This window comes from Rhyacophila brunnea, unplaced genomic scaffold (assembly GCF_057557595.1).
Source record: "Rhyacophila brunnea isolate RB1 unplaced genomic scaffold, BYU_Rbru_1.0 scaffold_10, whole genome shotgun sequence".
Lineage (NCBI taxonomy): Eukaryota > Metazoa > Arthropoda > Insecta > Trichoptera > Rhyacophilidae > Rhyacophila > Rhyacophila brunnea.
The window spans coordinates 39486968-39513662 of record NW_028232752.1 but is presented as its reverse complement, the minus strand read 5'-3'; the positions used below and the strand labels follow the sequence as shown (position 1 = coordinate 39513662).

Sequence of the window (26695 nt, the reverse complement as noted above, 5' to 3'; positions counted from 1 at the left end):
TGCATTAGCATTAATGTCGGGTTAATAATTCATAAAAGCCGAATTTTTCACATCACCCGACCTCCGTGGGGGAGGATAAAATTAAGACTCTGTGTATTTTGTATTTGCTATAAAATACCACCATCCCGGTCTTTCTTTTTACTGGCCATTTTTCCTTTTTTCAATTTCCATTCGGCAATATTTGTTGCGGAGACGGAGACGGAGACGGAGACCCGTACCCCGCCCCGCGTTTGCGTCTTTCGCTACTGTTCTCTTAACCGGGCCATATCTCCCGGTCACATATTTTACTGTGGAATATTTTATGTATCGTGCACTCGGTTTATTTATTACTTATCGGGTTTCTATTTTAAACTATGGCAAGGTTTTTCTATTCAATTTTCCGGTCTTTGTTCAGCCCACGCGATACGACATTAATGTCTATATTCCATGATGTAAAATAAAAATGTGCTAATCGGGAATATTAAATTCGTTGAACAATGAAGACACACTATTGATTTTTATATTACAATTTAATTTATACATTATAGGTACATATCAGTTTTGCTAAGCAAAAATAGCGTAGGCGAGATTTTGGCAAACAATAGTTACTTATCTTATAGAGATTTGTCTGTTATACTATGTTTTTAACGAACTATATACAAGTTTTTTTCGGGTTACGAGAAGTACGTAAGCTTAAAAAGAATGTCGTGTATATCTTTAGAACTGATTTTGTATTGCCTACACTGTTTTACATTGTAAGGATGTATTATGTCTACCGACGGTCACATAATATTTCCGCAAGTTATTAGAAGGTTAATGAAATGCGACCATACTGATTGACGACTCTATTGAAAATAGAGAATCGATTCGAAAATAATAATTATAATTGTATAATAATATTAATAATCAGTAATCAGCCATGCAAAAAAAATGCTTATTCCCATTTAAACAATGAAATTACCTAACGTTGGGCGAAGATTGATTTCACTGATTATATGTACCTAGGTACTTATATTGTGACACATAATATGACATATTATTATCTATATAGGTAACTATGGATTTCCAGATTATGTTGTAATAGTACATTCGAAGGCGCTACGGTTAGATAAGAGTGGTTCACAATAATTATGGATCAAGTTCAATTTTCATAAAATTCGATTTTTTCATTTCAGTGGCTAGATAAAACAGATTTCTATACTGGGTGTTAATATCACAGTCGTAGCTCTACAATTTTCTGCATACATGGCAATACTAGTATTGTTAAGCCATCACATTGAATGTGAATCATGTCCATTTTGACAGTTTCTTCAGCAGTATAAATAAGTATTTGCTAATATTAATAACCCCTGAATATGCTTTATGTTTAGACTATTTATTTTAATTGATTCATATACTATCAAGATATGGTAAGTGTGTACAGTTAAATTAAAACATTCCTGAATTTTACAAAAGGAGTTTTAATTTTAGGTCCAAATATCTCAGGATCCATTTTGATGAACTTGATCCATAATTATTTTGGACCACCCATATATTATATTTCTGTTAAAAAAAGTGTAATTGAGATATATGAATATAAGTGAATAGACATTCAAATACAATATTACAACACAAATTGAATATAATTGGTGAGCAACAATGAGTTACATATTAGTTGAAATTTCTTAATACTTGCCTTGACAACATAGTAGAATACAATTATTGTTCGACTTACTATTCTCCTGGTTCAAATATTTAGAATTAAAAAAAATCAGATAACTCAAAAATCAATATCAGAATAAGAATAAACAGTAGGGCTACAAAGATCTAAAAAACAATCCTAATATTTAAGGATTCTTTTACGATTCTTATTTACATAAATTTACTACACGTTTAAATAAAATTATAAAAGTGATTTTAAATATATTTATTCTTCCTTTTTCCAGATTCTAAGAGATATACGGCACGGTTTATTACATCTTGGCAGAGAGGGTGTCAGAGGACCGATGGGAGGTGAGAAAATTCGATTTGTTTTATTCTTTTTTCTTTACCCGAATTTAATTTATCCCATACTTATTTCCAATTGATAAATAAATGCTACCCTTATATTATTATCCGGTATACTAGAAAGGTGGCAAGTTATTATGTGTTATATGTATATATTCATTAAACATGTAAATTTGAAGTTTATTTATGAAGTTTTTAATTTATGAATTTATAAGAATATTAACAAATTAAAAAAGAAATGGTAAGTAAAACTTTTATTCTGAGTGATAACGAATATTTAATGAAAAAATAATGTTTAAAGTTTTTTCGAAACATTAATATCACTGTATAACCACTGGTGTCGCGCATTGGCGCAATATTATTAATATACAATTATTATTAATATATATTAATAATAATATTATATTAATATATATTAATATATATATTATTAATATACAATTAAGCTACGGCCATCCTACTTAATTACGATAATTTTAACTGGTAGTTCTTACATGAAATGATTATTTTTTCAAAAGAGATAATTTATGTTAGATATATATAGAAGTATTTGTTGAACTAACGAAATGGTTTCTAATGTATTAGGGTTTTATTTAGGATTTTTTTTTATTTTCCACTTTTTCACGAATTCACTTTTAATATACAGTCGTATAATAAAACTCCAAAATATTAACGAATAAATCGTATTGCAGTATCCATAAATCATTGATTTCAACTCTTAGTAATAATGTAAGTAAAAAAATAATGCCGAAATCGTAAGTATAATGCCGAAATAAAATAATATCCACAATATGCCGAAGAACCATAGTATGTCAACGAGTGGTGCTAATGTTACTAAACATCATTTGGTATCAAGTAGGTACGGTATTTTTTCGAACTGGTCACATATTGAATATTTAGGTAATTTAATTTTAAAATTTTACCGCTTTAATTTCATACATTTCAAAATTTAGCATGTCAGGAAATATCAATAATTTGAATGATATTAAAAAGATATACCTAAGTATTGAATTTATGTTCAGATATATTGAGTACCTGAGCATTATTAACATCGTACGACTATAATAATATATTGGTTGATAGAAACTATATTGGAATATATTCTTCGCTTCCTGGACAGTTGGTGTTTCTACCTATTACAGTATTAATGACAAATGTAGTTGTATTGGTTCTATTAGTTTTGTACACGCTATAGGTACAATATCTGCCGTTTGTTTTCGTGTAGTGGTAGGTATTCCTAAAACAAAAAGGAACCGTCCATAAAACAAAATATACTGCTTTTTGACAAGTCGACGTAAAGCAAAATTTTCACACGTGAGTCGCTTTAACATACAATCTTTGTAAGTTTAGTAGTTATTCCCCCGACCGCATAGTTTTCCACATTGTTTATAACAGACACATACCGGTTTTATTGTTGAACACGAGACGCCTTGCGAAATTCGATCTCGATTTTTTATGATCGACCTTTTTATGACTCTTGTCGTTGTATTCCAGGAAGTGCGCCTTCGCATTTTTAATATGAAACAAACAGTTTTTCGTTTAGTAGTGCAGGATCCCATAGACTTGTCGTATACATAATATGCGGAACGCATTCTGACAATTGGAATAGGTTTTAGGGGTCACCAAGATATATAATGTCGATGTTGCCAGGCGATATTAGTGGTCAATTTTTTTTTATTGAGGTTTTAATTTTTTTTTCTTATAACCTACCAAAAATTATTCTGAGTTCTTCAATAAAACCATGACCGAATCAGGGATTGATTGACAATGCAGTAATTGTACCATGCCATCGGCATGGTCGTAGAACGGTCCGTCCCGTTTGAAAAAAATAAAAATAGCGGATAGTGCAATGTGTTCAAAATTATCGATTCTTAGGATCCTCCTTGGCTTTAATTATTTTATATAGTAGCATTTTTGTATAGAATCACCCAGATTGGTTTCTTTACTATATATATGCATATGACATTCGTTTTAGTATTATGGTTAATCCAGAAACGGTGTAGGTTGCATAATATTATATAGGTAGGTGAATAAATGAAATAACGATAACCACTAACCACACTAAGTACACATTTATTAAAAAAAAAGAAACAACAAGTCAAGTGTTCAAACTCCTTTAAGTATCATGATCACAGTTTTTACAAACAATACTTACACATTTTCAAAATGATGTACATGTCAAAGCCGATTTCTTATTACTACGTGATAATGTACGGCAGTAAGAATTACATTTGCATGGTTTAACTAAATAATTTGGTAGAGGTTCATTCGCCATTTGTCTTGGATACGAATTATTTTCTCGTAACTCATAGTCAAGTTGTAGGACATCAAGAGGCTCAAATAGTGGAACAGGTGAGCTTTTCCATAAATAAACTTATGCTGAAGCCTTTAAACAGTGTAAATACAATGAATCATATGTGAATATCACTCTTGACAAATTTAAACTAAATCCAATATTTTGGGAAATTAATTTATGCCGAAGTTCATTCGCTGTTGTTTTTTTTTTACATAATAAGTAAGTGCAAACTTTTTCCAGGTCTTAAAACTGCTGTGGTCTCCAACAAACCATTTCCTAAAGGTGAAAGTGCATCCTGAACAAAACTCATTGACGAGATGGTTAAAGCTTGTTTCTTTGTAGGTACATATGCGACTAGTGGTGTCGCAGCCGGTTAAAGAATGTAATGCTGGTATAATATTGCAAATATTTTCGCCAAGAGATTCAGCTGCCAAATGGCATTCTAAAACATGGGATTTCTTCTGAGATCCCTCAAACCATAATCCATGGCAACCAATCGTTGCAAGTTTATTCCAGAAATTAATGCCTAAAATTAAAACATCTGTATCGGGACTGTGATAATCTCCAAATTTTGCATTTTTACAGCATGAAATATATGACAGAACATTCTAGACTCCAGAGTCTGCTTCTAAATGATTTTGATTTTAAATCAATGGCGTCAGTGAAAATTGATCCCTGCAATTTAAACCATTGTGTGGGGTCGTCAAATCCACCACAATGTACAGCTCACTTTTTCCGTTGATTTTTGCAAATGTTGGAGCATTTTTGCAAATACATTTAACAAGCTGTAATTTATTTTTAGGGCTCACAAAAAAATCTTTGCAATTAATCCACCACATACCTACTACATACACTAAGAGACAATCTCCAAGACTTAGATATTATAAGCATTTACACTGTTTAAGGGCTTCAGCACAAGTTTATTTATGGAAAAACTCATCTGATCCACTATTGAGCCTATTGATTTCCTACAACTTCTAACAATTATGAGAAAATAATTTGTATACAAGACAAATGACGAATGAACCTCTGCCAAATTATTTGGTTAAACCATGCAAATGTAATTCTGACTGCCGTACATTATCACGTAGTTATAAGAAATCGGCTTTGACACTAATATCATTGTGCAAATGTGTAAGTATTGTTTGTAAAAACTGTGACCATGATACCTAAAGCAGTTTGAACACTTGACTTCTTGTTTCTTTATTTTAATAAATGTGTAGGTACTTAGTGTGGTTAGTGGTTATCGTTATTTCATTTATTCACCTACCTATATATGCAACCTACACTGTTTCTGGATTAACCATAATACTAAAACTAATGTCATATGCATAGATATAGTAAAGAAACCAATTTAGGTGATTATATACAAAAATGCTACTAAATAAAATAATTTAAGCCAAGAAGGGTCCTAAGAATCGATAATTTTGAACACATTGCACTATCCGCTATTTTTATTTTTTCAAACGGGACGGACCGTTCTACGACCATGCCGATGGCATGGTACAATTACTGCATTGTCAATCAATCCCTGATTCGGTCATGGTTTTATTGAAGAACTCAGAATAATTTTTGGTGGGTTATAAGAAAAAAAATTAAAACCTCAATAAAAAAAAATTCACCACTAATATCGCCTGGCAACATCGACTTTGTATATCTTTGTGACCCCCAAAACCTATTCCAATTGTCAGAATGCGTTCCGCATATTATGTATACGAAAAGTCTATGGGATCCTGCACTATAGAACAATGTTTTGTTTTTCCCTTTTTTGGGCACATTCATGCTAACATTGAAGTGACTTTGTGATAGCGCCAATCGAAATCATTCAACAATTCCAATTAATTCATCGGGGTTAGTTTCCGTTAACTTATATTACGATGTTTAGCTAACAAGAGGTTGCTACCATTTGACTGAAACTATGTTTTCTTAGGATGTCTTATATCTCTTAGCTACCCACTGGGTTAGATTTGTCCAGCGATTGTCTCCTATGCATCATGCATAATGTATATGTAAGGTATTTGAAAACTATAGCGTCGCATACCATTTTTTGTTACCTTAGTAGAGAGATAGAAAATTGCCATATCTTTAATTTCACTGTAATCATTCCTCATTTATTTTACTACGGTGTCGTTCATTTCAAAAACCCTGTTTTGTCCTTTATTCAAAGTCTGTACTTTATAAGTTGGCAATATTATAAATAAATATCCAGAAAATACTGCATTCGATTCTAAAAAGAAAACTATTGATTGAAAGCAGGCACGGATTTAACCCTTTGAGGACCCTACTCGCAACATCGATTGGGGCATCTCATAGACAATCATCAGCCGGGGTCAATCCACTGTTGGATGAAGGCCTCTCCATAGCTACCTCCACGCTTATCGGCCCTTGCGAACAGTATTATATATTTATTTATTAAATAAAATTAGCTAAAAATTACTAATTAGTAATGTCATAAATAAATGTATAGTTCTTAAATTGACGTCACCAATCTACCTACACTCTGATTCATTGTCAACGCTTTTATTTTACGTTGCCTCGTCAGTATAATACGTAATATTATGACATGCAATAGCAATAGCTGCAATGTTATATGTTATATGCTTCAATTTACGTTTTTCTCTTTTCCAATAACAAAACTATTGTGTCCCAGATGAAGGCCATCTTTATAAGATTCTGTTATGTTATCGCATGTTTGCCTTGTATTCAAGATTAACAAAGACTAGATATTTTAAGATTATCGAAAAATTGAAAATACACCTAAGCAAGCAAAGGGTCTGGCTATTTTGCTATAGAGAAAGCTTTTGAATCTGATTGAAAAGAGAAATATTTCAATTCGTCGCACAGCAATGATCTAAATTTATGGATAAGTAGGTACTATTTTTACCAAAAAAAGTTTGGTTGTTGTTATACAAACTGTTTTGTTAGCGGCTTATTATAATTACATTATTATATGCCGATGATAATATTATATTAATATCTAGGTACCTCCAAATAAATATTCACGAACGCATTACATTTCTAAATATACGTTTAGCGATATTTTGCTTTACAAATTTCATATATTAGGTATTATGTATTTTTTTAACAATCTAATGCTATTTTTGTCCGTCGATTGAAACCGTGAGTAATTCAAGACGGGTACTATTATTGGAGGTAATCCTGCTTAGCTGTAGACTGCCAGGCGGATCATACTATAAAGTATAAACCCTACAATGCATCGCTACACGCAATTGCCGCCAGGTGATATTCAATTTAAAACAAATCACACCTCAATTTTCTTCTCAGATTTTTTTATAAGATAGTCGCTCAAAATATTACTATTAGTTCCATTCTCTGGATCCAAATAAGATAGTAAGCAAATTGCTGACGCGACATACAAACCCGCGACCCACGGCTTCAGAAGTGATCATGTCACTTGTCCACCATCGGTGTACCTGTATCTAAACTAGGGATTGCAATACCGGTATACAAATAGCTTTTTGATTAATGGTATTCGAAAAAAATAATACAGATTCTTATTAAAACAGAAATATACATTTATCAATAAATCTATATGAAATTGTTCGGAAGGAAATCGTTTATTGGACAAATATTTGCAATTAATCAATGTAGATAGGTATATTTTTGCAATATGTATTTTAAAAGTGCTAATAAAAACGAGCTCATAAGATCAGCTATGACTTCTTCATCTTTAACAGAAATATAACTAGAAAATTCTTTACTCTATACTATAGTTATATGTATAGGTAGTCAACCTGGTCTCTACCGCCCACTAGTATGGGTTTTTAAAACATTTTCATTATGTTTTCATAAATAACGAAGAAAGTAAACATCATTTATCGTATCGTTCTGAAGATGGGTTTATAGCCCGAAATATGTGTCATTATAAATATCGCAGTATTAACCAGAATAGCAATTTTTAATCCATTAGTTCTACCATACGTCTTATAAATTAATAATTTTATTAAAAACAAGATATCAATGAACATTTTGTCTATTGAGTCTTTAATTTCATTACGAATCATATGAAATAACTATTTTATAAGTGTTCCGTCGATTCATATCTAGGTATATACTTTTTCGATGAAATATTTCCTTAAATTCAATTCATTCATTCATATAAATATATTTTTAAAAGCTTTATAGTTATACTATAGGTAATTTAGTTAGAATATTTTAAAACCTCTGAAATAGCGAGTTTCTGCTAATCGGCTTAACCGCCCGCCATCGCTCTATAGTCTATAGCGTTCCTTGATAATATTTGGAAATTGTACCTTCGTTCGTTCAAATATTTTTCTACTGCTGAAAAGTTTTTATTCGATATTTCAAAATTCATTTGCACACGTTCGTTTTTTAAGAGTTATATAGTATTATGTATGATTTCGTTATATCTGTGATCTTTGCGAGTTAGTTAGTGTCAACGGATTGACATCGACGGAAGGTCTGGCTACCTTCAACATCCAACATCCAACATCCAACATCCACCATCCACCACCATAACATTGATTATTTTCCGTTAACGTATCTTTTTAGGGGATTATTATTATGGTCGTTTTAATTCGATATTTCAAGAGCTGGAAAATGTTATTTTACCATGCAATACATGTTCCGACGATTCAAAATAATTATATTTGATACTTGGAATTCAGATGCTCCAAAAATTAGATAGGTAGGTATGTCATTATTCTAAAATGGTCCTACCCGGACAATTTTAGATACACTAGCTTATGAAAAAAAGATTACTGCAATGTTGTTGCACAATACATTGATTGTATATTGACCACTCTATAGTCTTAAATAACTTTCGATAATACGGAATGTGGCCTCTTTCATAATTTCGAATAATTTGAGATTACAACCAATTAAATGAATGCGGATTTTTATCCATTCTTAAATAATGTAATAACCTTAAAGTAAAAAATGGTAAAAATCTTGAAATTAAAACGTAATCTGGTTTGTCGTCTACAGTCAATAAATTGTTGTCTATAAATAGCAGCTGATAAACTGCATATTATGTAAGTCTCTACTATAGATAGGTACGTACTCCTCCGCAAATTGTGGGATTGTTGGTAATTATATTATATACTATTGTTTAATTAATCGTATCAGAACCGTAGAAGTAGGAGTGCCTAACCTTTTTATGGTGTACTAAAAGAACTAAAAAAACATTTGTTATAATGGTTGGCATGCCGCCAATTAATTTAACTCCAGAATTTGACAAAAACCATCCAGATTCAGGCTCGAAAGCTTATTATTTACTCTATCGATGGAAGTTTTTTTTTTTTTTAGTTTTTCCGAGAAACCGGTTTCGTTCAGAATAAGGATAACATACTTATTTAGTTCGTCTGACGAGAGCATTTTGTATTTTTTCCGTATTTTCACACTACGATATAATATGGCCGGCTTTCCATAAAAATGAAAATTGCATCCTAGGTCAAACACGGCTGCATTTCTAAAAAGCAGTGTTTTACGTTTTACTTTTCTTCAATTCATTCGTGTTCCTTCTGCTTCACGCAAACCTCCCGAAATTTGTCTACACTACAACATCTTTCTTTATTATTTGATTTACAATAAGTACATATATATATATATATCTATTATATTATGAGCAGCTGTCAAAAAATATAGATAAAAACTAACGCTTAAAATACATATTATATTGTATATGAATAATAGAAGTTAAACAGTTCATTGATTTAGAAAAATTGTTCATTCCTTAATGGGATTACACCCATTAAAAATATTCATGCTCACCAAACATCACCTAATCATAAAATCTGATACGTTTGTTTTGTCAGGTAACTTTTGAAGTATTTAACGCTTCCGAGGCGTCTGTCTAATCAGCTTATTTCCGGTCTATCACGCTAAACAAAAGAGCAAACACCCCCTAACAGGAATTAAAATACTAGGCAATTTGGTATTACGGGATCGAGAATTTTTAATCCGGGTAATACAGGTAATAACATTATAATGTGTAAACAATATGAATAATATTAATGCCATAGGTATCTCAATATTTTTTTGTCGTTTCTGAGACTACTAGACAATGTTTTCTATATCGTGTTAGATCCGAAGAAGATCATAGTTTTTTTTACGAGAAATGGGTGTTAACTACTTTCCTAACCTGTTCGGTCCAAACTTTGGGCCTAAACACTCATTAAAAACATCATGTGATATTTTGTAGACCTGGGATTCGAGCCCGTGACCCTTACGCTATAAGCCGTCGCTGTTACCACTCTTAGATAATTTTTACGTTTATCTAATTTATTCAAGTATGATAAATACGAATTATTCCCTACTTACGTTTTGATATTTTCACTTTTTTTAAATAATAAAATTTATATTCACCAATTCATAAACGAATATATTATATGCCGTAAGGCGGAAGTAGTCACCATAACGCAAATACGCCGAGATTTAGTAATAACATTGTATATTTTTGATGCTGATGGTAAAGCATACATTATTTATTGTCGCTGACTATTTCAGGTTTCCATACCACGTCTCATTATGTCACAAGCCTAATAAAATCGTCGTCAATACAGCAATATCATCATACTATGTATATTTTTGTCAAAGCCTGTATCTTAAAAACCGAGGATCCCGAAATTGCCCGGGAGTTCGGAATCGTACATCTCATAGTACTATCTACAAAAGTTCATTGCGTCCCCTCGTTTGTTAGTGGCTTTTACTGTCATTACCTAGTCTTTGTTCTTGTTTTGTATCGATTATATTTGTATCCACTTTTAATATACTGTCGATGGTACTACGCCGTCCGGTATATTTATGTATAGGGTTAGATAATAATTTAGAGGCAGCAATGTAAAAACCCCAACCATTGTCACGCAGTTACAGGAAAAAGCAAAAAATAAATAAAAAATATTTGGCGGACGACCAAAAAACGCGTCGACTGATTGGGAATAGAATTTTTCAATTCCAGGTTTAAAATATTTGGCAAGAGGAGCCAAAAGAAGAAACTTATGACGAAAAAATAAATCCTCCTTGATACACCGCGCGTTTTCACAAATATGTTTTCAGTATTTTGGCACCTAACCATAAAAAGGTTTGCCACATCTGGTGTAAAATCATATCAACACTGCGCCAGAGTGCGAATGCAAAAGTTATTTCGTGACGATATCTATCAATAATTTAATAGAGTATTGGATTATCGCTTATTTAATTTCAATGCACAAAATATTTTATAATCAAAACCGACTTTTATAATTATTATGGTACTCTACAATATGTACAAAACATTTTTTTTAGATTTAATATAAGTTTTTTTCTTTTCTCATTATTTATGCAGTCAATTACTATAAGCCGCCGCCTATGTAACCATGATACCGCGGGCTAGAAACCGTGGCAGTGCGAAATATGCATATTGTTTTTTCAAGGTGTGGTAGATCTAGTGGAACGACTCGGTGGATTGGGCGAATGGCTAACAACCATTCCCCGTATAAAATATGTGACTATAACTTCCACCTCGGACGTCTAATGCTCCATTTGAGAGCGAAAATTATGATTTACTTTTTTTATAATGAGATAAATAATCAATTTTATTTGCCATAGTAATTATACACCACACAATCTGGTGGAACAAAAACGTCACGTGATGGTAATTTTCACGTCTTTTCCAGATGACACCTACATGTATGACGAGGACGCGCGGATGATGGGTCTGGCCCCAGGCCACTGGTACGACGAACCGCCTTACGAGAGCGACCCCGAGGACTTCCTCATGGGTGGCGGTCCCGTACCAACGGCGACCATACAAAACGGGAGAGTCTGTTTCACCCTAAACATGAGAAACGAGCCCAGAGGCGAAGGAGTGATTTCCTTAAGAAGCGCCGGGGACATATCGTTGCCTAGAGAAGGTTCTAGAGGCGCCACTAGAAGAGGTCTAATCCTCCCACAGTCTGGTCCATACCCTCCCACTATAATCCCGTTGCGGTCGGCGAGAGACCGAGAAAGTGGTGACTATGCGGGCTCCGATATTCAGTCAGTAAGCTCTCGTTTATCTGGGCTTTCAGTTGAGACCAGCCGCTCGGAGCATGCGGAAAGTGGACACAGGGTAAGCCAGACTGGATATAGGCAAATGGGCGCCTTCAGGATGAGGCGACCTGAAGATGGACTCTCCCCGCACAGCTCGGACTATGAAGACCAAGAAGAGAGCGAGAACGATTCGCAGCATGTCGCTACTGTACATAATGTAAGTCTTTCCACAATATTATATTTACATATTATTCAAATTATTATATTATATAAATTGTTTTTTATGGGACTTTATGGAACTGGAATCTAAACTCTAAATGTTTTGAATACCTATACATAATTTGAAAATATCTCACACCCCCTAAATAAAAAATACGACACCCAAGTTTTATAAATGTTTTAATTGTTGTACTATCCATTTAAATCGTTTTTGGCGACCTTGTTTCTCATTACGGCATCTTCTATATTAAAATAAATTATAGTCGACGCCCGAATGTCTTTTCTTTTTTCTTACTTTTTTTTAGATAGTACGTACCTACTATAATAGGAAGTATTTATTTATGAAAAAGAATACGCCTCACTTCAGATTCTCTAATGCCTGGATATTTATTTAACCCTAGATTTTCACAAACTTTTAATATTTAATATAGTATGCTTTAAGTAGATACCTATAATCTGTGTCAGTTGTATATAATATGCCTTAGGTGAATGTGCGTAGTGCCTGGAGATGTCGAAAGGGGAAATCCGGGTGGCTAAAAATGGTTCAAATTGAATAGTGTTCTTAAAAGGAAAAGGAAATAGCTCAAAATATTTTTCTTATTGTCGCTTTAGTAATCTGTACCCAAGGTTTAAAGGTCATGTATTATATACTTTAGTGCCATATGAATAATTTTTTAACATTATTTGTGACGTATTCTCTCTTTATAGTCTGCTGATGACTGCGAAGGAGTTTCAGGACTTGTAGGACGAGTGCGAGGACTTAGACAAGATGTGCAGAGGAAAATATCAAGGTTGAGGCAAGAACAACCTGTTGAGACACCCGCTAGAAGACCAAATAACGATCAAGCTTTTCCTTGCTCCAACAGTTCATTCGAAAGCTTACCAAGTGGATCAGGAAGTAGTAAGTTTAAATTATTTTTACAATCAGTCTTACATTCTCAAAACGAACATCATTTTAAACAAAACTTAAATCTATTAGAATTTAAACATCATTTTATTAAAGTTTTGAGCAAAACTCAATAAAGTGGAATAACATTACTAAAGTAATGTTGGTTTTCATTACATTTTTTTTGCTTATATCAGGTACACAGGCCCTTGTCCGTGCTGGAAGTAATCATTCTTCTATATCAGCTGAAGACAATAGAGAACTAAGCCCAACTGGACATGGTCCACAAATTTTATGCAGAGCCAGAGCTATCGTCGACTATATACCCAGCTCCTACGATAAAGACGCCTTAAAATACAAGGTAAGTTAAGGTCTTTCTTCAGCTTTGTTAAAAAAAAAATCGTAGTCAAAAATATTGGGCTGCTGTTGATGTAACTCGAATAATAATTGAGGATCAAACATTCAAAACGTGATTTGTCACACAGATGTTGAGCTGAGATAATCAAGAAAAACATATTGTACTCAAAATGCTTTTTTTATTATAAAACTGTTTAAGGAAAGAATTTTAAACCTGGTATTTTGTATAATCCAAAATTCGCGGAAGTGGTTCATTTTTTGATTTGAAATTTGGACAAAACACGATTTGCATGAAACTTGTGGGCAAAACACTATTTGAATGAAAATCAAGGCATTATATTTTTTATAGGATAAAAGGTTCTTTGAACACTGATTCTGGTTTCCTTTCATAGATTTAAATATGGACTATCAGAATTGACAATAAACGGCATTTTTCAAAATGTGTGACAAATCACTTTTTGAATGTTGCTCCTCAATTATGCCCACTCAGAGAATGAATGAATCACAATATTGTACTTAATAAATCAGGATTATTCATTTTTATATAATTAATGAAAGAGAGCTATTTTATTTTCTGTCTTATTTATTTTATGCTATACTACGCACATTATGTTTATTTAACCTTTTTTTTCGACTCACGTCCTGCTATAATACGTAATATGTGAAATTATTTTAAACAAATAATCTATTATTTTCTTATTTGTGTTCACAGAAAGGCGATATTATCGACGTGATAAACACAAACGCCTCAGGTTTATGGCGGGGAATAGCTCACAACAGGGTCGGCCACTTTAAATTCATCAACGTGGAAGTTTTGTCCGATCGCCATTTGCGACACACGGCTAGCGCAAAATGGCTGCACAAGAATGCCGCCATGTATGGATTCCACAAATCCAGACCAGCCACAGTAGAAGAGCTCTTGCACAGGATAAACATGCAAGAATATTCTTCTGTATTCATCATGAACGGCTACGAAGACTTGGAACTCTTCAAAGAAATTGAGCCTTCCGATCTGGATTATCTTGGAATTATGATTGCGGACCACCGAGCCAAAATTTTGACCGCAGTTCAACTATTGCACGATTTGGATTGTAAGTAAAGAAAATTAAATTTTTCGTAAATCTTTAGACTAATTTAAATAATTTTGACCTAACATTAAACTTCTCAAGTATAGCAGGGGCTCCCAACTTACGTACGCGTCTTCGTGAAAGTAACATTTTATATTTATAAATTTGTCAGACTGATACGAGACTCTGGCAGCGGATCAACGTTGCTGTGGTATTAGAAAACTTATCATCTCCTACAAAATTGAAAAGGTTGGGAACCTCTGAAGTACTGCTTGTTTTAGTATATGCGCTGATTTTTTTATTATTTCATGTTCTAGTTTTATGTATATATATTTATTACTACCTAGTTGAAGTAACTTTATAAAGCGCAACAAACAGTATCACATTTATGCTGCCCTGCTAAGAAAAAGACAGTGTTTTTTATTTTAGTGAAATGAGAACCTAAGTTTTATTCTCTTATAGTATGAATGTATAATTTTTGGATTGTTTTGATATAATCTGATAAACGAGAGTGTCTATCTATAGATTATGTCAAAAGATTCCAATAATTTTACATAATTTAAGAATTTAAAACTTGTGTTCCCATTTCACTAAAACCAAAAACACTGTCTTTTTACTTAGCTGGGCAGTGTAGCCCACTCACATAAAAAAATATATGATGGTTTTGTTACTTTTATTTCGCGCTTTGTTGAATTGGTGTTGTTAATACAAATAAAATATATTACGCTGAATATGCTTACTTGTGTTGTTTTATTAACCTCTGCTTTTTAGTATATTTTTTTCATTGCACCCTTATAATAATCAACACATATTTATGTTTCGGGCCGTTTCACCACTTTGACATACATTACTAAATGGACCTTTTTTATTTTTTTAGAATAGGTATTCATAGATTTGTTAGGTTTACATACATGCCATACTAAAATGTGTTGTTTGTTTATTTTTCTTTAGGCATCGAAGGTGATATCCAAGGATCCAGCTCAGAAGGTGATGATCCGAAACGAGGATCGGCCCAACAAATAGATTCACCATTTGGAAGAAGACAGTTCCCAAGAGACTCTGGATGCTATGATGCACCCCTCCACATAAAGACATCGCCTCTGATCCACAGATCAGACAATTCTGACCACGAACAAAATAGTAGCGACAATACGTCAAATAGTCCCAATAATCTCGATTCTGTGGTGCAACAGTGCAGTAACGAAATAATGAAAAGAGTGGAATGCGCCCAGCAAGCTCACAAGTTGACAGGAATCATTAAGGATGACAGAATAGAGCAATATCACCCTAATATACCAGTGCCAAACAGTATAGTTTCCGGAAGTGTCAATAGCGAAAAGTGTGTTAGGACGATGGATAGTTATGTGATTGCAAGAGGTCAAACCGTTTCAGTGGAACCTTCCCGTTCCAGATCAAATCTAATGAGTAGAGCACTTAGGAAAAATGCAGTTCCATCGTCTCTTTTAAAAAATTCTTCGAGCAATGTTGGATCAAGAAGCCCAGTCAGTACTAATTCTGTCAGTAGTCCAGCTGCTGGTGAAGATACTTGTGAATCAGATCATAAGTTGAATGTTGTGAAATATGTCGTCGGAAATGCTGCTGCTCTTGGCCAGGAAGCTACCGGGTCTGGTGGTGGATGTCTCTCAGAAAAAAGCAGCGATTCCGGAGTCAGCAGTAGTTCTTTGAGTTCGGCTCCGAGAGAGAACTGCTCCAAGCCACAGCCGCTATGAAACTTGCTCCAGACGGAAGTGGTGAAGTCTTTACACAAAAAGAAATTATCTCATCCGTTGGCGAGCTGTGACAAATAAACGTCTAATGGCATGTTTCTGTAAAGCAAAATGAATAGTAATATATATTTTAGTGATTTTTTCAAATAAAGTAATAATAATAAATCCCAAGCCCTACATGGTTTCCTAGAAATCTAAATGTGTTATTATATTCATTTGTAATATTTTTTCTGTTTCTTATTGATACTCATTGAAACGTTTGTAAATGCCAAAAAGCTTTTCAAAAAAGCAACCTTTTTTTCCAACACGAGTAACAATGACAACTCGTATTCTAGAGCAGTAAGCAATGCTTTAAATGTTTTTGTGGTATATTTCCTAATAAAATTATATGTTAATAATATAATAGTATCAGTTGAAGGCGGTCTACCTTTTATAAATAAATTTTTGTATGTACGTATCCAATATTATGGTATTGGCATACAAGAAACGATTGATATCTTATCATCTCATTAATCACCTATTTTGCGGCCTAATTTTTACCATTACCTATATTTTTTACCTAGAGTATATTATCATGAACATACAAGAAAAATTGAATAACTGAATTAGGTAGTGAATATTTACAACACGTGAATTCGTTTTATTTATAATGTTTGTACTGAATATCACAAAAGGTAGGTACCTACTTCAGTCAGTTTTTCTTGTAAATTCACATTTTTTTTAAATAAGCATTGAAAAATCTTTTTTTATCGCAAATCTAAGTAATAGTTTTTTTGATAGCATTAAGTTTGTAGTTTCTTAAACCTAACCCCCCTGCATATCTTAATGATCATTATTTGCTATCGCAAATTAATTTTGCACAACTCACTAAGTGAGCCAAAAATAACACTGTCCATAAGTTAAGTTCTTTTTTACACTCTTAAATACTTTCGTATTTTTTTACTTAAAATGTAAGTAAAAGATAATTTATTTACATGTTTAGCATCTTTTTGTATGTATTCTAAATTTTTAAAATCTCGTATGTGTTAAATCTTTTTTACAATTTAAATAAAATCGAAGCAATAATAAATAATTATTAGGAGAATGATCAATGTACTGTTAGTGATATCCCGAAAGAAATATTTTATTTTTCTGTAAATAAAAATATGTAGTTAGTTACAAATTTAATGTGAATTTAACCTCTTGGATGTAAATGTTATTTGAGAATAGACGTTTTATTAATATTGCATAAGAAATTGTTATGTAAAACATTTCCAAAAAACTGAATATTTAATGTAGGTATATGTAATGAGAGTACACCAAAATTTTAAATGTTTAATATGAAACCGACATAGTATTAGGAGCATTTTGTTTTTGTCTGTGTTTATATTTTAAAGCTGCAAATGGAATGGTCACCCTGTAATATTATACGATTTTTTAAATTTCATCTTATTAATAAATGTAAAGAAATATTGTGAACTTTAGCATTCCCTAAATGTATAAATAAATCAATGTTTAAAATCAATGGTAACTAATGAATATTAAATTTAGGTGTATAGGAACATCTTCACTTGTTGGTCATTGAATCTATAATTAGTATTTCATTAACTACATTTTACAAGTCAATGATCATTTTGATTATAACCATACATCATAAAAATATTCTTTAAAACGTATGCTTTCGTTTTCAGATATATTTATTTTATTTTAATAATAACATTACATATTTCGTTTGACATTTTTCTACTGTTGATGAATTTATTGCTAATCAAGTAAAAAAAAAAATTATTCCAATATTTCTTTAGTATCTATCAGCAAAGCATATAATTATATCTGATTACATATGACTTACTATACATTCCGATAATATTTACTAGTTTAACGGTCATCCAATCCGAATATTGTGTAACTTCTCCCAATAATTTAGATCTAATGCGAATCTTATAATTTTATTCCAACATCAATAATAAAAATCAATTTGTATAGTGTACATAAAATATTTGACTGTATTAACATATTAGTTTCGATTATAAAGAAGACCTAACTAGTCTACGAGATTTTTGTATATAGATATTTGTTATATAGTTTTTACATTGTAATCATTTTCTATCTAACAATAAATAATTTATATCATTTGATAATAAATAATATTAGTAATTTATTTATCAGTAATATTGAATTGTGTAGATTCATATATATTATGAAAAAATAAATACGATTGTATGTATGTTTTAAATATCTTATTTCAATAAATAAAATGAAATACTTGCTTGTTTGTTTTATTGTAAAACAAATTACGGCAGGCAAATTTTGTAATGTAATGAAAGAAAGATATGTATAATGAGAGGTGGTTATTAAGGAAAATAAATTTATGAATTATTAAAGTAATGTTAAATTTTCTTCCCATATCCTTATTTAAAAACACATGAATCCAATCATATATGCAGAAATTAATTCTATCAACGAGGGTAGGGTGGGTGGGTGATTAATCAATGAAAAATGAATGACTTTATTAACCCATGTTTCTCTGAAACTGAAAAGCGAAACCTGGGTCAATAAAACTGATAGGTATACATGAAAGGGACTAACTCAATTCTTATAAAATTTAATTACAATTTATATATGTATATAATGCATGTGAAACCCAACATTATACTATTATTCGATATTGCTACATACATACATTTTCGAAGTTTAGTCTCGTCGTAACAACGGTAGGAATCCAAAGTGTGTGCCGAAACTAGGGATTGCAATACCAGTATTTCAAAACCGGTATTAAATTATTAAATGATACCGAAATACTGGTTTCAAAAATTAAAAATACCGGTATTTTCGGTATTAAGAAATCATACACGTTTATGTTTTTCGAAAATGTATTTGTTTCATTACTTACTACTAGTGTAGGATAAACGCAAATGTATTTACTACAACCAACTAAAGTTAAATAGTATTAAAACAAAATCCTTCAAATATACTTATAGAATTGTTGGAATGAATTAACATATTCGAAAAAGAAAACATTCATGGCAAATATTTCCAATTTTTCTATAACCATTGATCCAACGTTGCTAGTATGTCCAACAAACATTGAATTTGAGAGAGATTTTCCTGTGCCCGGATTTATATGATCTATACATATTTATAAATATCAACATAATAAATGTAGGTATTTATTTTAGATTGCTATAAAATAGTGGTTAAAATAGTTATACTTATTGATAGGTACTTCTTTTTTTCTATAATATGTTTTGACGAATACCGGTATTCAATATGAAATACCGAAATACCGGTATTAATATATTCATTCGGTATTGCAATCTCTAGCCGAACGACCTGAGACACCACAAACCTGTTTGAAAAAAATCTAGCCAATCTTAATTTACTGCGCTGATGCATGATCATGGCAATCGTTTTTGGGTAATATCTGAATTTTAGATTCTTAATATATTGGCCACATTATGTGACGTTCGGGGAGATATCAACATTTTCATCTCGTCATTCAAAGGCAGATATCTGATTAGCGTGATCTTGGCAGAAGAAGAATGTCCTAGTTCAAAAATCATATTACTTAACTGATTTGTGCCCACCCCATCCCTGTACAAAATAGCAACATAGATAAAAAAATTAGCGACGACGTCTGAAGAAGTATACTATGGCATAGAACAAAGAAGAAGATAACAGATTGCTCATCATCATATTCCTCCTGTATTTTCACTCAAAACCTACATTTAATAAAAAGGCTCCGAAGTACTTTATTTGTTGGAATAGGTACCCGAAAATACTGATGATAGATTGATTGATAGAGAGAAATACGTCTATTTCTGAACACATTCATTTGTGCAGATTCCAACAGCAAAAAAGGTGTGGAATCTTGTTTTAAAGGGAAAATTATCTTTAGGGTGTCGTGAATTAAAATAATCAGAAAATCATTCCTTTGGCTTTTTCAAAAACAATTTATTTGGCTGTTGTGTTATAACAGGCATGCTCATCCTTTTATCGGTTTTCAACATATATGGAGGATTGAAGATCAGAGTGACGTCAATAAAATGTTCCCATTACATAATTGGATAGTTTTTGTAGAAGTCTATTGCTTTTTCTCTGTTAATTCACTCATTAGTTGGCCAGGTTAAAAAAAGTAAAATACACCAATTCGAATATAATTATTGCTGTATATAAATAAAGTATCTATATTAATTGATCATTTTCGTAGTAGGTATTTACGTCATTGTAGTGCCTTACACTCATTGTCCTATGTAAAAAATAAAGATACTTTATGCTTTAAAATAGATTAATGCATGAATATCGTTACTACAATAATCGTTTAAAATTAGCAAATGACCTTTTGAAACGTTTATTATTAAACTTTATTAATACATAATATTCATTGATGGACATTATCAATTGGTCGCTAATCGAAATTGATTTCGGATAAATATTCATATAATATTTTGGAATAAGTAAAATAAACTTCTAAACATGATAAGTTGCTTGTTATCTGTAATAAAATGTCGAACCACCAGGAAATAATCAATAATATAAGAATATACTTTTTGTATGCTAAAAGGCTAAGTATATTATATAGTTGAATTTAAATTTTCATAATCCTAAAGCCATCAACAGCATAGTAAGAATAATGCAGTAATACTTATATTTTACGGCGTATGACGATTTTGTGTATCAAACTAAAGTGATTTGATTGTATTTTTTTGCGGGTTTCGTGGTTGTGGGACGAGACCGCGGTGATTGGGGTTGACCAGGAGGTGGAGATGGAGAGTCGTCAGGAAGAGAGATGAGATGAGGTGGTTGCTCTGATGGATGCAGGAGCGAGTTTTATTTGCAACGTAAACAGTCGGTACAATAGTATGTTACAAGAGCGTTATGTTACAATACTTATGATAATGTTTCGAGGTCCGAACTCAGTGGAATGGAATAATGCGCGGAACAACAAACTGACACGAAGCTTACTGATCGGACCGAGATTATGATTGATACTTATAGGTATATAGACTGACTAAATTATCAACTATGATCCACTAATTATATGCATGAATATTCGGTAAATTGCGAGCCATTTTTGATGAAGTTTTCAATTGAGAAATCTGCTGGCCTCTGTATTATTGCATTTCGAACGTTTCGATCCAATCGAATAATATCACGCTTGTAGAATATGCTGACTTTAGATACGACGATTGTGCGATAGTTTAAATGACTTGCTAATTCTTATACTGTCGAAATAATGTCAACAAGGCACGAAGTCATTGACAACTACGTATTGACTCTAGAAAGAGGCATAGAATCATTGAGGTCTAGGTAGTGAACGAGCTTGTGGAAAGCACCGACGAGTTGTAATGTCGATGGCAATAATAACCTATCTTTGACATACTTACCTATATATTATCCTAAAATATAATATTTACTTACTCTGATTTAAACTCACTCTGATAAAAGCGTTTTTCTCGTTTCAACTGGGTACCTCCGTTGAAATAAATTATTCAGAGACTTTCTCAAAAGCGAAACAACAATTTGAATGGCAAAATTTTACTCGAAGCAATCTACAAGTAAACATTGCATTTCGTTGTTATATGCTACTATAATACTACGCCTAGTATGAAAATCACTGGCGTACTTAAGAAAGTGGTAGAAACATTTTCCATGTGCACAGACACCATGTTTCCAAAGTAGCTTGGAATTTTTCTACAGGTCATATAGTAAAGGTCACGTACTTGTGATGAAAATAATTAATTTATCTAGTCTAGGGGCCGAGAATAATGGAAGGAGCTAGGGTGTAATTTTATTGTTGTACCTATAATTTTTTCTACGCCTACACGTTCAGACAGCCTTATGATAATGATGATTTATGGACGATAGAGCCGTTAAATATTATGTGTACTATTAATTTGGTATTATTTTTTAAACTTCAATCGTCTTCATCGGATTCATATCCCCTCCCCACTACATTACGATATATTTACACATACATAATAATGTTTTCGAAACGGCTTTCTTCATAATAATATATAAACATAAGAATATACCCCACGTTTATAACGTCACTGTCATACCACCGGTTTAAGTGTTTGGGTGCTGTCTCACTATTTCAAAGTCGGAATATTTCTTTCGCGGCAACATTTATTATGCATGAGGAGTTTTGCTTACATTGAAATATTATTTCGCGAGAAGACATAACGTAGTTGGGAAATTCCTACGGAGAAAGACAGCAGTAACTTTGCATCAAACCACAGCTGTTATATTTACACTCTTAATTGTGTTTTCCCCTCGCTCGGGATGACTTATTTATATTTCGCGCCGTAAACCTCCTTCTAACGTATACTGTAAGTTCACCATATTTTTATTACGATTGCCTTAATATTTTTCTTGTACCTATACTAGCTAAGAACATACAAAAAATATGTTATATATATATTACTATAAATGTATATGTACTATACTAGCGAGTACCCGGCATGCGTTGCAACGCCACTCAAAGAAATAATGTGTATGTATTTTAAGTCTGTTTATTGAAGTGCTTTTGGATACACAATATTTTTTGTTTTTCCGTCTGGTGCGTACACGAATAAATCAGAAGGTTTTCCAACGCGTGAGCAGGCCACATACAGCTGTCCGTATAAGCATGGATTTTACAAATTTGGTATAGGAACGCATACGAATAGAAGAAGAAGAAGATAGTTGTACTAATTCAGAAACCTTCGCCGGCGCGCGTACAACAACTGACCAAAGTTTCATTACAATCGGTTGAATTGTATAAGAATGCATACGAATAAAAAAATATAGAATGAAGAAGAAGAAAAAGATGGTTGTACTAATTCAAAAACCTTCGCGGGTGTGCGCACAAAAACTGACAAAGGTTTTATCGCAATCGGATGAATGGTATAGGAACCATACGAATAAAAGAAGATATAATGAAGAAAAAGAAGAAGAAGGTGGTTTTTCTAATTCAGAAACCTCCGCGCGTGTGCACACAACAACTCACTAGTATATGAATGAATACGAATAGAAGAAGATGGTTGTACTAATTTAGAAACCTTCGCGGGTGTGCGGACAACAACTCACCAAAGTTTCATCGCAATCGGATGAATGGTATGATATAGGAACGCATAAGAATAGAAGAAGATAAAGTAAAAGAAGAAATAGAAGATGGTTGTACTCATTCAGAAATCTTCGCGGGTGTGCGCACAACAACTCACTAAAGTTTCATGGCAATCGGATGAATGGTATTGGAACGCACACGAATAGAAGAAGATAGAATGAAGAAGAATAAGGTGGTTGTACTAATTCAGAAACTTTCGCGGGTGTGTGCACAACAACTCACCAAAGTTTCATCGCAATCGGATGAATGGTATAGGAACGCATACGAATAGAAGAAGATAGAATGAAGAAGAAGAAGGTGGTTGTACTAATTCAGAAACCTCCGCGCGTGTGCACACAACAACTCACTAGTATAGGAATACGACTAGAAGAAGAATAAGATGGTTTTTCTAATTCTGAAACCTCAGTGGGTGTGCACACAACAACTCACCAAAGTTTCATCGCAATCAGATGAATGGTATAGGAACTATACGAATAAAAGAAGATAGAATGAAGAAGAAGAATATGGTTTTTCTAATTCAGAAACCTCTGCGGTTGCGCACACAACAATTCACCAAAGTTTCATCGCAATCGGGTGAATGGTATAGGAACGCATACGGCACAGCCAAACAAACATCATTTTTTTATATATAGATAATAATATAAACTATGTATTATGACGTGTTGAAAGAATGAATACTAAACACCTGTTGTATTTCTTCCACTTTTTTAGTGTACTTAAATATACACCGATATATACATAATTTTACACTAAGAAAAGATACCAACCTATCAGTCCAATTAATTTCACTGTAGTTAATTTATTTTAATCCGAGTCGAAACGACTTAATTGATAACAACTGTCACCAAGGATTGGCTCTTCTACTATGAATACACGTCATGTTTATAAAGCGCTCATACTAGTGTACCCGTATAAAACACAAAGGTAACCTTTATCATTTATATGATAATATAATACCTAGTTAAAAATGGAATATATTTACGATTACCATCTTAAAATGGTAAAGTAAACATTTAAGACTCCACTAGCTATTATTAACACTATAGAAATGTTAAGCAAAGTATAAATAAGTAGGTAACTAAACTACAATTTCAACATTATTTATGTAAGTATGTTTGGTGAAAAAATATTTTTTTTAGAAATTTATTGGTTACCAAACGATTATAAGTTTAATAAGCATACAAAATTACTGTAGAAATATAACGAAACTATCAATGCAGTAAAAATTAGGCATACCTACGTATAGCAAGAAATGCATAGTTTAATATTTACCGCGTATAAGTTGGAAAAATACATCGCCGAATAAGGATATCTTCCAGACTGTATGTAAGCATACCTAATCGCTATTCAGAGGACGTTGGAAATTTACGTCAACAAAGGCATTGCGGCACTGCAGCTTACGTACCTTATCAGTTAAAACCACGGCTATTATTTTTACATTCCCAAATGATTAAGTCTTTCAATTTTTTTACCAACACTTTCCACCATATAAAGTCCCAACTAATCGACCCTCTCTCAATACTGCTTTGAACTAAGAAATCTTAATGAAGTTTTTATTTTATATCGACAACTTCAAAAAAGAGTTTATCAGCGATTATTTGTTGATGATTCCTAGATTAATAGTCTTAATTAACTTAAAATTCATGACTAATTTGCAAATTGATCTGCCGATCCAACCAGCAGGTGTTTTTATACGACAGGGTATTATGATCGACTTTAACAGAGACCTACAATCATTAATCAAATTAGTGGTATCCATCCAGGCAGATGTCATATTATACGAGTAATCAGTGAATACCACCAGGTTGGTTTATCGACCTTATTATTGACCACCGTTAACATTTTAATTATAATTTTTCACCTAAGCTGCGAAATTTTATGATCACACATTATTATTATTGATACTATAAAGCCCAATTTAATTATTATTTTGACAACATAACTATAATTAACACAAAATTATTTTGTAACAGAAGGATAGAATATATTAAAAGGAAGTACCTACATCACGTATACAAGTATTTTTAATGAAAATGGAATAAAAATCTTTTTAAACAATTATTTTTTAAGCGCTTAATACATATTAATATTAATAAGTTAAAACAGTTAACACATGTTTATCATCATATATGGGCATCTAATAAATAATACTACTGAATTACCACGTCGCGCACTCAAATACAATATTTGAAAGCTTTAACTCATTATATAATAAAGCGCTCACGAACCAACCATTCACAAGCTAAGGTACACTGCGATAAAGCACCGTCGTGCAAGCGTTTGCATGGTAATAAACACATATTCATTTTAGCCAATTTACCCACCCGCTGAAGAGCTGTTTTCCTGTTAATTGGCTACCCCTTGACGGAGCCCACTCCATTAGCCAAGACAGTCGTATCTGGCCTTCCACGCCCCACTCCTTGTATCGCGGCTGGATGATGAATGGCCCTCACAATGGCTAACACCATTTATCGCACCGTATCGCCATATATCTAGTTAGCGTCCGGCGGGGAAGGCCCGTTCATGAATCACCCTAGGGCAGCCTACTGTGAACCATGCGCGGGAAATCCTAATGTTAATAATATATAATATAATAACGCAGTAATCATAAATAAAAATTAGCCGAGGCAAACATAGTAAGTTTTGCTACAATATAAAGTGGGCACCGTTGAGGGTAATAGTTGGAATTTTAGTAATCTCTTAGAAAATTTATTCTTTACCATTACGTAGATACTTTTCTACGACATCTGGCGACGAAATAACGAAACGTACAATGAAATACATATCATTATCACTGTAAAGTTACATTTCTAAAAACAAGAACATTTCTTTCAATATGCACCTAGATATATTTACTGTTTGAGCTAACATATTCCATGTCCACCATCTCTACCCTAAGCACCCCTTCTATTGTTTTATACATCAGTGATAATACTGCTTACTTACTTAAGCTGGCGCTAAGGACTGCCAAAGGGCCGAGTACCTAGAGGGGTTTCTTCATATTATATTTTATGTAGGGTTCTAGCTCTATCGCATCTAACAACGTGACCGGTCCATCTGAGTCTTCGCGTCCTCAACACATTGACTATAATTTTAAAC

General features: G+C 32.6%; 1 protein-coding gene across 1 annotated transcript in view; it reads left to right on the top strand.

The window, feature by feature from the left end:
• Positions 1-17387, top strand: part of LOC147079194 (uncharacterized) — a 766028-nt gene extending 748641 nt beyond the window's left edge. The window contains exons 9-14 of the mRNA XM_085954485.1: positions 1905-1971; positions 11899-12470; positions 13181-13373; positions 13556-13719; positions 14428-14806; positions 15734-17387. Of these exons, the coding sequence (XP_085810611.1) occupies positions 1905-1971; positions 11899-12470; positions 13181-13373; positions 13556-13719; positions 14428-14806; positions 15734-16512 (2154 nt within the window). The 3' untranslated portion in view covers positions 16513-17387. The remainder of the gene's footprint in view (positions 1-1904; positions 1972-11898; positions 12471-13180; positions 13374-13555; positions 13720-14427; positions 14807-15733) is intronic.
• Positions 17388-26695: the final 9308 nt, after the last annotated feature.